General features: G+C 41.6%; 1 protein-coding gene across 2 annotated transcripts in view; it reads right to left on the bottom strand.

The window, feature by feature from the left end:
• Crk (CRK proto-oncogene, adaptor protein) overlaps positions 1–13,503 on the bottom strand; it is a 27,388-nt gene extending 13,885 nt beyond the window's left edge. The window contains exons 1-2 of one of the 2 annotated variants that reach the window (XM_015501028.2): positions 13,228–13,503; positions 1,082–1,620 (exon numbers count right to left, since the gene is read on the bottom strand). In XM_015501028.2, coding sequence (XP_015356514.1) covers positions 1,082–1,620; positions 13,228–13,468 — 780 coding nt within the window. In that variant the 5' untranslated portion in view covers positions 13,469–13,503. The remainder of the gene's footprint in view (positions 1–1,081; positions 1,621–13,227) is intronic. The other variant, XM_015501029.2, reaches the window with a different exon arrangement.

Genomic DNA, 13,503 nt, shown 5'->3' with positions numbered 1-13,503 from the left:
AAAAAAAAAAAAAAAAAAAAAAAAAAAAAAGGATCCTTAAGTTTATAAGAATGTACTTTTACTTTTTCTCTGCATAACTTCAGCCCCTGTGCTTATGAAAGTTAGTACCCATTTACATTCAAATCATTATATCAGTAGTCTCTGAAACACAGGAATAGGATGCCTCTTCTGTAGCATTTTTTCTCTCCCTGTAGCAGTTTTTATGCTCAACTATAGCTCTGTATAACTCAGTGAGGATGAAAGGAAGAAAGGGGGGAGGAGAAAAGGAGGAGGTAAGAGGCAAAGCAGTGCTAACGAAAGAAGGAATAAATACAATGTCATGATTGACCAGAAGGAGATAAGTTACCAACAATAACTATTCACCAGTAAATGGCTAAAAATTAATCCCTTAAGAACTGGCTTCTTGACAATAAAATGCATTAAACAAAAAATACAAATTTGCCACTTCTTGGAATTATCACTTTTAGGTATAGCTCACTTCCCACCTATACTACACTTTATTGTTCCCTCCTGAAGCTTTCTTTCAATAGTGTTGGGGGTTGAACCCAGGGTCTAATGCATGTTGGGAAAGCACTCTTATTACTGAGTTACATCCCCAGCCCCACACTCCTGATCCTTGGTGAACATAATCAATAGTAAGGAACTTCATATCCTCTAAAGTAAAAACATTTTGTTTTTGTGGGAAAATTACACTTAAATGCTATGCTAAAGACCACTTATTACACTCAAATCTGTGTAAACCCACCTTCTTTTAGACAATGACAAAAAGAAAGCAAGAAAGATTAGAATATAGATAAGAGAAAATATTTTAGTGAATTCAGGTAGTATTGTTAATCAAAATATGCTTAGTAGGTAAGTCAAAACATTCAGTTATACAGTTTTAAGTTTACTCATTGCAAAATAGGTTTTCAATATAAAAGAGAAAACCCAACATTAAATGCCAAAATCAGTACTTAATGGTTCAACATCTACAACATCACAATGCTGGTGCTTGTATTCAGCATTCCTACAAAGCTCTAAGAGGTCTGAAAGGGAGACCCTATAGCAGATCTCTTCTTTCTACATTTTATACATTATGTACCTCCAAAGCCAAGGCTGTCTTGTCGTAGGCATTAGGGACTCGCTTCTGGATAACCCTGGCATAAATGGGCCCATTCTGGAGGTTAGGGAGCGGAGTGTTGACGCTGGGTTGGGCATAGGGCCCGGGCTCCGGCCCACCCAGTGGCTGTGGGTGGGAACCCTCCTGGTTACCTCCAATCAGAGCCGATACTGAGGCGGCGGAGGCAGGTCTATACTTCTCCACGTAAGGGACTGGAATCATCCCCCTCTTGCCTTCGCTGTCCTCGGCATTCCACCACTGCTCTTCAGGTTTATCCCGGATTCTCAAGATGTCTCCTTTCTTAAAGGGAAGATCTTCTTCATCATTCCCATTAAAGTCAAAGAGGGCTCGCACATACTCTGCCTCCTCCTGCCTGAGAATCACTCCACTACCCTGCCTGGATCTGGAAACTGGTTCTATCAATGTTGTAGTGTCCAAATAGTGAATTTTGTAGAATTCCAGTAAAGCAGGCAATGAATCAAACTCTTGATCTCCTATTCGGAGTCTGGAGGGGCTCACCCCTGGAAAAAACAGAGCAGAGTGTTATTTAAAGATGTACTATATTGAAGATGAAATGAAGATTTTAAGCATTTCTCACACACACTTTAGTCAACATTTAATCAGCAGAAAAACTGTCTTTAAAAAAATAATCTCTTCTCCTCACAAAAAAATCAACATCATACACTGAAGGTGAAATATCCTGTGAAAATAAGATGTCCAGCACCACTGGCCTCATAGGATGCCAGGACAGATCAGGCCAGTTGGGCTTGCTCTCATACTAGATCAGACAGTCAATGTGGAATATTTTTGTTCATTCTCTCAATATATTCTGTTGATACCCCAGTAAAGGTTCTAAATTTTGCTGCAATCTTTTTCCCTTCTTCTGTCCCAGGAGCGCTTTATCACTAAGCTACATCCCTAAACCTTTTTATTCTTTGATATAGGGTCTCTTTAAATTGCTTAGGACCTAAGTTGCTGAGGCTGGCCTTGAACTTGTGATCCTCCTGCCTCAGCCTCCCAAGGTGGAGTAACTATGCCCAGCTTGTTGCAATCTTCTATTCAACTTAAGAAAATATAGCAGGCTCTCCTTTTCAGAAAGAAGTAGGGAAAGTTTGTAATCTACATTGAGCTCATACATTTATTTATTCTCTTCACATCTAGAATGTTTAATTCCAAAAAAATAAAAATCTTAGAATGCTGACCACAATTTCATCTCTGAAAGCTAAAACAAAATTAATTAGGAAAAGCTAAAAAAACTAAGTTGGCTGCTTAAAAATCAACTCCTAAGATCTTCACTTAAATAAAACATGGAAACCACATTGCTCCCTGTGAAGCAAACAGGTCATGAAGATAAACAAGGATGATTGGGAAAATAAGCATTAAAATATTCAACCTCTGGGAACATACTGAGGATCCAAACAAAGGACATATGAGGAATGCTTCTATTCTGAGATTCTAAAATTCAAGTATAATAAATGAAGACATATCACTCCAAACAAGAGTTTCCTATGCTTTTATATTTTTCTGGTACTAGGGACTGAACACAGGACTGTTTTACCACTGAGTTACATCCCCAGTCCTTTTTCTGCTTTATAAGGCCTCCCTAAATTGCCAAGACTGGCCTCCAACTTGGATCCCCTGTCCCACCCACTTCTTTTACAAACTCTTTCTTACTGGATGTGGTACACACTCTGCTAAGCAACCAAAATAACAAATTATTTTCATTGAATATTTTTTTACCTTTTGGTTTCTTGATAAATAAATAGGTCTGTAGAAATCTGAGCTTTTTTTAAAATTTTATTTTTTTTTTTTACTAGCAGACAGACCTGTACCTTTATTTATTTATTTATTTTTAAAGAGAGAAAGAGAATTTTAATATTTATTTTTTAGTTTTCGGCGGACACAACATTTTTGTTTGTATGTGGTGCTGAGGATGGAACCTGGGCCGCGGGCCGCAGGCCCCACGCATGCCAGGCGGGCGCACTACCACTTGAGCCACATCCCCAACCCACCTTTATTTATTTTTATGTGGTGCTCAGAATAGAACCCAGTGCCTCACATGTACTAGGCAAGCGCTCTGCCACTGAGCTACAACACCAGCCCAGAAATCTAACTTTGTGGCAGGGGTAGAGGAGAATTTTTTTTTTTTTTTTTTAACTAAGTCTTAATCCTGCCACAGGACCACTGAGCATTTTAGGTTGTAACCCACCAGATTTTTGAGTGTACATAAAGCACATACATATTTGAAAGTACTTTTAATTGAGTTATTATATGTAATTTTATACCTTGCCTTTTTTTCCTATTATACTTCAAGAACATGACTGGGTATGTACTGAGATTAGAGCCCAGGGCCTTGGGCATGCTATGCATGAGCTTTAATGCTAAGATACACACCATGAGCTACATGGCTCCAAGAACATGACTGTTATTTTTATGGTGCTGAGGACCAAACCCAGGGCCCTGCACATGCTAGATAAGAGCTCTAACAATGAGCTTTCCCTCCAAGAAAAATACTTTTTTAAAAAAATGACACTGTGAATTGAACCCAGGGGCACTCTACAATCAAACTACATCCGCAGCCCTCAAACACATGATCCTTCTACCTCTGCCTCCCAAAGTCACTGGGATTATAGGCATGTACCATCACACCTGGCTCAAAACGAAGCGCTTTCCACTGAGCTACATTCCCAGCCCATTTTCTGTTTTATTTGTTGCTGAGGGTCTTGTGAAATTGCTGAGACTGGCCTTGAATTTGTGATCCTTTTGCCTCAGCCTCTCGAGTGGCTGGAGATTACAGACAAATGCCCCTACACCAGCTAAGAACATAATGTGTGGGAGAAGCACTCACGCTCCTCCCGGGGCACATGGGGCACATGTCCATCGGCAGAAGGTGCTGGCTCCTGCAGCCCAAGAAGCCCCGGGAAGCTCCTGTGTTCAGTGCCAGGCCCCTGAGAACCTCCCGGAGAGTGTCCCGGTAGCAGCCCTTCCCAAGGGGCCCTGCGTCCTGGCGGGGGTACACAGTGAGAAACCAGAAGCCAACTTGAAGAAATTTGCACATGACCTTTTAGATGTCCTTGAAGAGGAAGACAAATGAGATCCAAGAGATTTCTGAGTGGATGGGGGTTCTGCACCTGCCCCATCCCACAGGTCCTCACTCTGGCCACTCTTCATCTCTTGTTACCCCTACCTGTTTGAGTCACCGGGAGTGTGTCTGGGTCTCTAGGAGTGGAATGGGTGTTCCTGGGTGCACCTCCTTCCCTTTATGCTTCCACGCACCCTGCAGGAGGTGAGGCTGTGACCACCTGCTGGCTTGTGTCCTAACCACGTTGTCCCTCATGAATAAAGTCCCATAATAAAAAATAAAAAATAAAATAATGTGTGGGAGAAAAAGGGGAATTCTGGGGAATAAACCCTGGGGTGCCCTACCACCCAACTACAACCCCACTCCTTGTTTTTAAATTTGAGACAGTCTTGCTAAATTGTCAGACTGACCTTGAACCTGTGATCCTTCTGCTTCAGTTTCCTAAAATGCTGACATTACAGGATTGCACCAACATGCTCAGCTATAAGAACATGATTGTTAATGGCCATAAAGTATTCCTAAATTTTCACTAAGATAAACAATGCTGTTATGAGTGTTTTTGTTCTTATCTATTAACGAACTTTTTTATTTCCTTAGGATAAATTCCTAGAATGCAATTTTGGATCAAAGGGCAAGCATTCCAAAAAGTTTGTGCAAGTTTACACTCCCCCACCACCACCCCATATTCTTGTCAAAACAGTATTTTATTTTTTTGAGGTATTGGAGATTGAATCCAGGGCACCTCACATGCTAAACAAGCATTCTACCATTAAGCAATATCCTCAACCCCCCTCCCCTTTTAAATTTTGAGACAGGAATTCACTAAATCACCTAGGTTGGTAGTTAATAATTGGGATTTGGAAGGCATATACCCCAAAGTTTCATCTGTGGGAAGACCTGATCCCCAATGCAGCAATGTTCTGAGGTGCGACTTTTGGGAAATAATTGGATCACAAGGGTTCTAACCCCATCAGTGGATTCATGGCTCTAATCCCCACTGATGGCTTCACAGCTGATTGGACTACTGGGATGTGTTATAAATTGTAGGAGGTGGGACTTACTGTAAGGCTATAAATCCTGGGGGTGTGCCCTTGGGGATTGTCTTGTCCTTAACCCTTTCCTCTTTTTCTGCTCCTGGCTGCCAGGAGGTAAACAGCCTTCCTCTACCATGATGTTCTGCTTTGCCTTAGGTCCAAAGCAATGCAGCCAAGTGACCATGGACTGAAACCATGAGCCAAAATAACTTTCTTCAATTATGTTGATTTTTCTCAGGTATTTTGTCACAGAACAGAAAGCTGATTAACATGAGGGTTTGAATTTATAATCCTCCTGCCACAGCTTCCCAAGTAACTGGGATTAAAGGTGTATGCCACTATAACCAACTCAAAACAGTATTTTAAAAACCATCATCAATTTAATAAGGAGAATTGTTATTTTAAAAAATATATCACTTTTGGCCATTTGATGTTTTTCAAATTTACTGACCCTTTGTACTTCGTTGAAATAAGTACTCTCAAAGTTATTTGTTCAAGTCCTTTATGGTAGGATAGTGGCTGATCTCCAATCCTAATAACTCTCCATTAGTATAAACAAAATGGCACTGTCCTACCCAGCTAAAAGCCAAGCTGAATGAGCCTTCTCCTTAACATCATGAAAGTTGAAAGACCAAGACACATTTAAAGTTGCATGTTTTTTATATTGCAAACAGGCTGTCTGTAAACTTCATGGTTACAAGCTGAAACTGGTTAATAGACCAAATGCAGGATTGCTGGCTGTCTTTCCAATTTAAGACACTAAAAGAAATGCCCAAAGCAAGTAACATCCATCTATGGCAAACACTCAACTCAGCAGAATGTGACCCTAATAGCTGTCAGTTCAGGATAGAGAGAAGATTCTGGTTATGAATGTAACAGAGTGTGGCAGTGCTATATTCTCTTCATTGAGTTGGAATTGTTCCTATTCAATCTGATGGGCAAAGAGATGCATGACCACCTTCTGCATTACCACTAGCCTAATTCAGGATGATCTTTCAGGCTTACCGAATAACTGTTAAGGCCAGGGTCACTGTGAGCATAGAGATCTACTCAGCGTTCCCTGGTCAAGAAAGCTCCAGGGCATGAGAATTGCAAGTTCAAGGCCAGCCTCAGGAACTTAGCAAGACCATGTTTCCAAATAAAAAAATTTAAAAAGGCCATGCATGGTGGCACATGACTGAAATCCTGGAGATTCAGGAGGTTGAGGCAGGAAGACTGCAAGTTCAACGCCAGCCTCAGTAACTGAGCAAAGCTCTAAGCAATTTATCACAGCCCTGTCTCAAAATAAAGAGGGTTGGGGATGGGGCTCAAGTGGTAAAGCACCCTGGGTTCAATCCCTGGTACCAAAAAATAAGAATATAAAAATTTAAAAAGAACTGGGGATGTGGCTAGTGGTAATGCACCCTTAGGTTTAATCCCCAGTATCAAAGAAAGCTCCAGGGCAGAGTGGTAAGGAGTCTGTCTACCTCACATCCAGTAGGGCATCTATGGCTCAGAAATTGGTCCTGATCACACATTTGGGGAGAAAAGCTTCCTTACTAAAGTTTACTCAACTACAGGTCAAAATGGTTTTTACTAATTGCTCTTTTGGAACAGTGGCTGGCAGAAATTAAGTGTTCACTTAAGTGCTTCGTTTAACTTTTTCTTTTTTGAGGATTCTCATTGTGTTACCGAGGCTGGTCTTGAATTCCTGGATTCAAGCAATCCTTCCACTTCAGCCTCCCCAATATTGGGGCTACAAGCACACACCAACTTAAATGGCATTACATATTATCACTATTATTTATTGTACTGGGGTTTAAACCCTGGGGTGTTTCATCACTGAGCTATATCCTCAGCCCCCCTCCTTTTTTAAAAGAATCTGTTTTTTTTTTTTAAGTTGTAGATGAACACATACCTTCATTTTGTTTATTTACTTTTCTTATGTGGTGCTGAGGATCTAACCCAGTACCTCATACATTCTAGGTGAGCACTCTATTATTGAGCCACAACCCCAGCCCCAGCCCCGGCCCTTTTTAAAATAATTTTTTAAAATTCTAAGACAGGGTCTTAGGATTGGCAAAGCTGGCTTCCAACTTGAATCCTCCTGCCTCAGGCTCCCAAGTGGCTAGGGAGGAACCATTGCACCCAACTACGTATCTTTTTTTTTTTTTTCAAGTACCAGGGACCACTGAGCCACATCCCCAGCCCTATTTTTATTTTATTTAGAGACAGAGTCTCACTGAGTTGCTTAGCGCCTCACTTGTTGCTGAGGCTGGCTTTGAATTCACGATCCTCCTGCCTCAGCCTCCTGAGCTGCTGGGACTATAACTGTATGCCACCAGCCTGGCTACATATCATTCTTAATGAACATAATGAAGTAAAAGACACTAAATAAAAATCTATTACCAGTTTTGAGAAGCTCACAGCATAGAGACACAAAGGTAAGTTCAGCGTGCTGGTGAGCACAGAGCATGTCTTAGGAAGAGATCCCTCCACTCCAACTCTTATTTCAACAGATGTATTCCTATAAAAAATGAAAAGTAAGGCTGGAGTTGTGGCTCAGTGGTAGAGCACTTGCCTTGCATGTATGAGGCACTGAGTTCAATTCTCAGCACTGCATATAAGTAAATGAATGAAATAAAGGTCTACAAACAACTAAAAAAAAATGTTAAAAAAAAAAAAATGAAAAGTAGCAACAAACTATGCCTTGAGATACAAAATCACAATGGAGAGCAACTCTGACCATCCTTAAACATTTCAAAGGCACTCTTTTCACTCCAAGAAGGAAGGTAACCACTCCCTACCCATCATCCATTGTTAATAGTTCCTCTATTACTACACCAGGCCAAGTAAAATGGGGTTTAGGGTCGGGGATGAGAAGAGGGGGCTAAAAGAAAAGACTACTTAGCCAAGACCCTTTGCAAGATCAGTGGAAGAAAAATTGCAGGTCATCTGGCACAAAGGTATGAAGGAGATTTAATTCATTTCTTATTCTAGTATCATAGTATGAACTTAGCTTGCTTGACTGTTTGGCTTAGCAATCCCAAACACTCACAGAAATACAATAAACAAAACAACGAGAAGCCTTTATATACTTTACCTATAAATTATTCTTATATGCTACTAACACTGTAATTTCACAGAGGAATACCTGGTTTAGGGTATTGTTGGGCAGTTAAGATAAATAAGACAATCAAGCTTCATTGATCCAAACTCCAGAAGGGAAGGACAGAGGAAAGAATATACATGAGTCCCAGATAAGCATAAACCTTACCACAGCTATGTGCTCCAGCTCCTTTTCCCTCCTTGTCTCCTTCTAACCACAAATAGTCAAAGGCAGGAAATAAGAGGGAGGAAGGAGATACAGTCAACCAGTCTAAAGGATAGAGCCAACGCAAGAATTCTCACAGATATCTGGGACTTAGAAAACCTCAATGACTTACTCTACATCAAATCTGGGATGGATTCTGAATATGCCATTATGAATTAACACATGTGGAAATTAAAATCAATACAAATGGTTAGATATTCTTTTGGGTTCTCTGTACCTTCTCAATCTATTACTTGTAAGCATTTTGGCCCTTGGGCTATGTTTTTTACAATGACACTCCATAAAGGTTTCATGAAGAACAACATAGGTCTCTTTAGCCAGGTTACATCTGGCAAGGTACCACCGCAGTTGCCCCATCATCAGCCTCTCCTGGACCCCACAGCACTTTCTTTTATCCTTCCCATTCCCTTCTTTTCCAGTCCTTCTCTTCCTTCTCTGCCTGTGGAATTTAAAGAGGTTGCTAAAATAAATATCCACACCAATACAAAGGTCTAAAAGGCCAACAACTGAGAAGGGAGCCTAAAGACACACTGGAGTATAGTCTCTGAGGCAAGAAAAACTTTTCTAAAAACAGTGTAAATGAGATGGACTCTGACTCTCATTTATATGAGTTGTTACTTAAATTCTCTGTACCTCGCCCCTCTTTCTGCTAAATGGGGCCAATGACATTTCTAATAAGTTTCTAGAAGTGGCCATGGCTGATACAACCAGGCAAAGTGGCATAGGCCTCTAATCCCAGCAACTCTAGAGGCTGAAGCAGGAGGACTGCAAGTTCAAGGCCAGCCTTAGCAATTTAGTGAGACCCTGTCTCCAAAAGAATAAAAGGCTCAGTGTAACTCGGTGGTAGAGTTGCCTCTCTGGGTTTCTGGGTTCAATCCCTAGTAACAAACAAAACAAAATGGAAAAAAATAAATAAAATAAAACAAAAAAACAGGACCTTGTCATGTTATAATTCACATGTACACAGTAAAGATCTGAAGAAATACACATTTCCTTTTGTCATACAATTTCTAAGTAATCCACTGAAGAACTTCTCTAGAAGCACTGGATGGAGGAATATTCTGACACTGAAGACAAGAAAACCAGGTTTGTGAACTGAAAAGATGACATAAAACACACAGCTGAAGGTTCAAAAGGCGCAGTGGATAATCAGTTGTCCCAATCTCCAGAGAAGTGGCTTGATCCAGCACTACCTTGAAGAGGAATCACTACAAAATAAGGCAAGCTTTTACACTATCCTCACTCACTAGAGTAATAGGTAAGAGGCTTTGGTTGAGCTGTTAACATGTACTGGACCCAAGATCCTTTCACACTATTTCATATGCCCCATCCCTCCTATCCCAGCCCTATTCCCTAATGCATGCTGTTTCACCAGTGCCTACCAACATACACTATGCAAGCCACGAACCTCTTAAAGCTGAGAATGGTTTTCCATTGTGCTGTAACTACCCCATTCCACCTCATTTATATTCATAGTATTAGCCTATGTGTGTGTGTATGTGTATATATCTTGTTGAATATTTATTCAATATGCAAGACAGATTCCTAAGTATTTAATACACTTAAGTTCATTTAATTGACTATAAGGTCAGTGTTACTATTTTCCCTCTTTCACACATGAGGAAAACTAAAGCAGAAAAAAAGTTAAATAAGTTGCCCCAAGTTACACAAGGAATAAGAGGCAGATTAAAAAGATTCAAACTCAGACTCCAGAAATCAGGCTTATAACTCCAAGTAGTGACAATGTACAACTCACACTCATTCAGTTTTGTGGACTCTACTGGTCAAGGTCCAGTAGTTCCTCATTGTTCCAAGAGGAAGAAATTAGTAGATCAATTGTTGCAAGTCTTCTCAAAAGGTTCATCTTGAAACTCACCCTGAAAGAATATGACCAGTAGACTTGATCAAACCCTTCCATATAGCCTTGGAGCACAGCCAGGGTGCTCCTAGGCTATGGCAGCAGAGGACTATGGGAGCTAAAGATCTAAGATAAGTTAACATAGGTTCACTGAAAAGGTTGAGAATCATTAGCCTATTCTATCCCTATGCCTCTAAAAATTATACTAGGGATGGGGTTATAACTCAGTCATACAGCGCTTGCCTAGCATGCATGGGTTTGATCCTCAGCACTGCAAAAAACAAAACCTAAACCTCCACACAAATTTTACCTAAGGTTATGTACAAAAAATACACCATGTAGGGCTGGGGTTGTGGCTCAGTGCACTTGCCTAGCATGTGTGAGACACTGGATTCAGTCCCGGGAACCACATAAAAATAAACAAACTACAATTACAAAATAAATAAATAGATTTTTTAAAAATACACTATGTAATTTTAAGCACAAAGTGCACCTCGCATATTCAATGTGCCAAGTAGGTTTTTAAAGCCTCTTTATCATTGACTTAGATAGCAAATGTGTACTGTCCAGGTGCTAAAGCCAGTTTTCTTGTCATCTTTTCCTTCTGGTCTTTAAAAAGAACCTGGGACCCGCTTGGCAAAGTAAGTTTTGAGGACAGTCCTCTACGTGCACTACTGGGATCCAAGAAAGGTTACACAAAAAAGGGACAGAATGCCTGAGTTCAAATTCTGTCACAAGCCTTGTAACCTTAAACAAATTACTGAATGTTTCCTTATCTGCAAAATTAAAATATTTTAATGAATGGAGATCACAGTACTTCACTCACTAGATCGTGATGAGGCAAATAAAGGTACTCAGCAAAGTACCTGCTATAGAATAGCCAGTCAATAAATGTTAGCTATTAATAATGTATATGCTTCTCAAAAATTCAAGAAAGTTCTCTGCGTGGCTTCAAAAGAAAAAGCTTAATGGAGAGGAGAAGACTAAGTAATCATTATAAAGACAACAATTGAACCAACTGCCCTACACAAAAATACGGGACACAAAGCATGTGGAAAATAGGGTACACACTATCCATGAGCTTTCCACACCTCATTCACAAACTTTGGCAATCTTTACCTTCTTTCCTAGGCTAAGGATCTGAATTCTTATATATTTTGAAAAGGTGGAGTTCAATAACAAGGTAAATGATGAGATATAAAATCACAATGCAGAGGTATAGAGAAATACAAAGTTAACAAACCTGTCTGCTGCCATTTCCAAATTCTGCAACCAAAATACACATACATAAATAAACTGTTGAGAAATTAATTTCAATGATAGTTTACCATCATGTTATTATAATTAATTCAAAACCCTAGATACTTTGCATATGGCATCAAAATAGAATTTATCTGGTTTAGGGCAATATATGTTGCATCAATATGCCTAGTTCATGTTATAACCATTATAATAGTATTAAACTGACCAGACTGATAAAAGATTTTGGATAATCAGTGAACTTAAAGACACCACACTCAATAGTACAATTAACAACAGAGACTGCCCATCTCCCTATTTCTGGACAGAGGGTGTAAATTTAAATTAGGACTATCCTCAAAGGGCAAGTCTGCAAAGACAGGCACAGACACCTCCTAATTCACATGAGACTGGCCTGGATCTAGTCTCAGCTGGTTAGGAAGAAACTACTTCTATTTGGGAACAGTGAGAAGGCACTAATGACTCTTGGTGCTGTTAACAGACAATGGTAACCTCAGAATTATTGTGTGTCTCACACATCTCAAGTACTAAGTGCATATATTTCCTTAATATTCCCCAAACAATTCCAATTACATGGGTAAGACAGTCACATCTCAATGATCCTTAACAAGAAAGACAAAATGGGATGACTTAAATTCCTGGAGGATCTGCTCCAGGAGGGTTTGTTTCTGGTACCCAGGAAGAAGGGCCACAACCCCAACTTACTCAACAAGAAGAGGCCAAGAAGTACAAGACAATGTTAAGCTCAAGGAAAATTAAGTTCCATTTACTTCCAGGGAAGGAATTGTTCCCTTAGATAATTTCTGAGATATTTTGGGGGTGGGAGACAGCGGCTCTTTCTTCCACTAAACACTCTGAAAACTAGAACCCCCTAATTGTGGTGGACAGTCTTTCAGACAGTAAGATATCCTGGATACTGGCAGACATCAACTTATTCTGGGCTGGTCATACAAGGCTTTCTTCTATCACCAAGGCACTTAGCTCACCACCTTCGTCCTCCACAGGGGAAGAGGACGGTAAAAGCATTTTGGAAAAATGCCCAAGAAAGGAAAAAGCTGACCGGTTTCCTGAGGGTGTCTCCATCCCTCCCAGCCAGTATGTGGTGACTTCCTATCAAAGGCCACCAGGGGAGTATGGCCAAACCCAGTTCTCCAACACTGCAGGAAATGTTTCAAGCCTAAAAGCCACTTGTAGGATTATCGGATTCATTCTGGGCACTGCTGCCAAGTGATGCCCCCGCAGTGCCAACATCCCCCTCAGTTCTTTGTCCCCACATTGCCAAGCCCTGCCCTTGTGCTTGGCCCGGGCGCCAGCCCCACCCTGGGGCCGAAGCAGTTCCCCTTCCCCTGGGCTGTCCTCCCAAGGCACACCCAGAGGCCTGGGTCAGCGGCTCCTCCTCCCCCACACACCACCGCTCGACGGTGGGAACACGCCTGGACAGCAGGTTGCCCCCTGACAGGACCACTTCAGCCCTTTGCCCATGTCCCTCGTGGGGGTCAGCGCGACAGGAGCAGCCGGCCAGGCTGGGAGTTCCGCGGCCCTCACCCCCGCCCGGGGCCTCCCATTCCCTCCGTCCCTCACCGGGCGGAGGCTGTGCGGGCGATGGTGGCACGGGTGGGCGCGGGCCGCTGCTATTGATGATGTAGTGTGAGACACGCGAGTTCTCGGAGACGCTGAGCACATAGTCCCCGGGGCTGGTGCTCGAGTCCCGCACCAGGAACACCCCGTGCCGCTGGCCCTGCAGCAGTGCCACTGCCTCCTGCCGGCTCAATCGCCCCCAGTACCAGCTACTCCGCTCCTCAGAGTCGAAATTGCCCGCCATGGCCACCTCCGCGCCAACACGCTGGGCCGCCGCCG

The sequence above is a fragment of the Marmota marmota genome, unplaced genomic scaffold (genome assembly GCF_001458135.2).
Source record: "Marmota marmota marmota unplaced genomic scaffold, marMar, whole genome shotgun sequence".
Classification (NCBI taxonomy): domain Eukaryota; kingdom Metazoa; phylum Chordata; class Mammalia; order Rodentia; family Sciuridae; genus Marmota; species Marmota marmota.
Note: the sequence above shows the minus strand (reverse complement) of the source record. Positions and strands in the feature narration are given on the sequence as shown.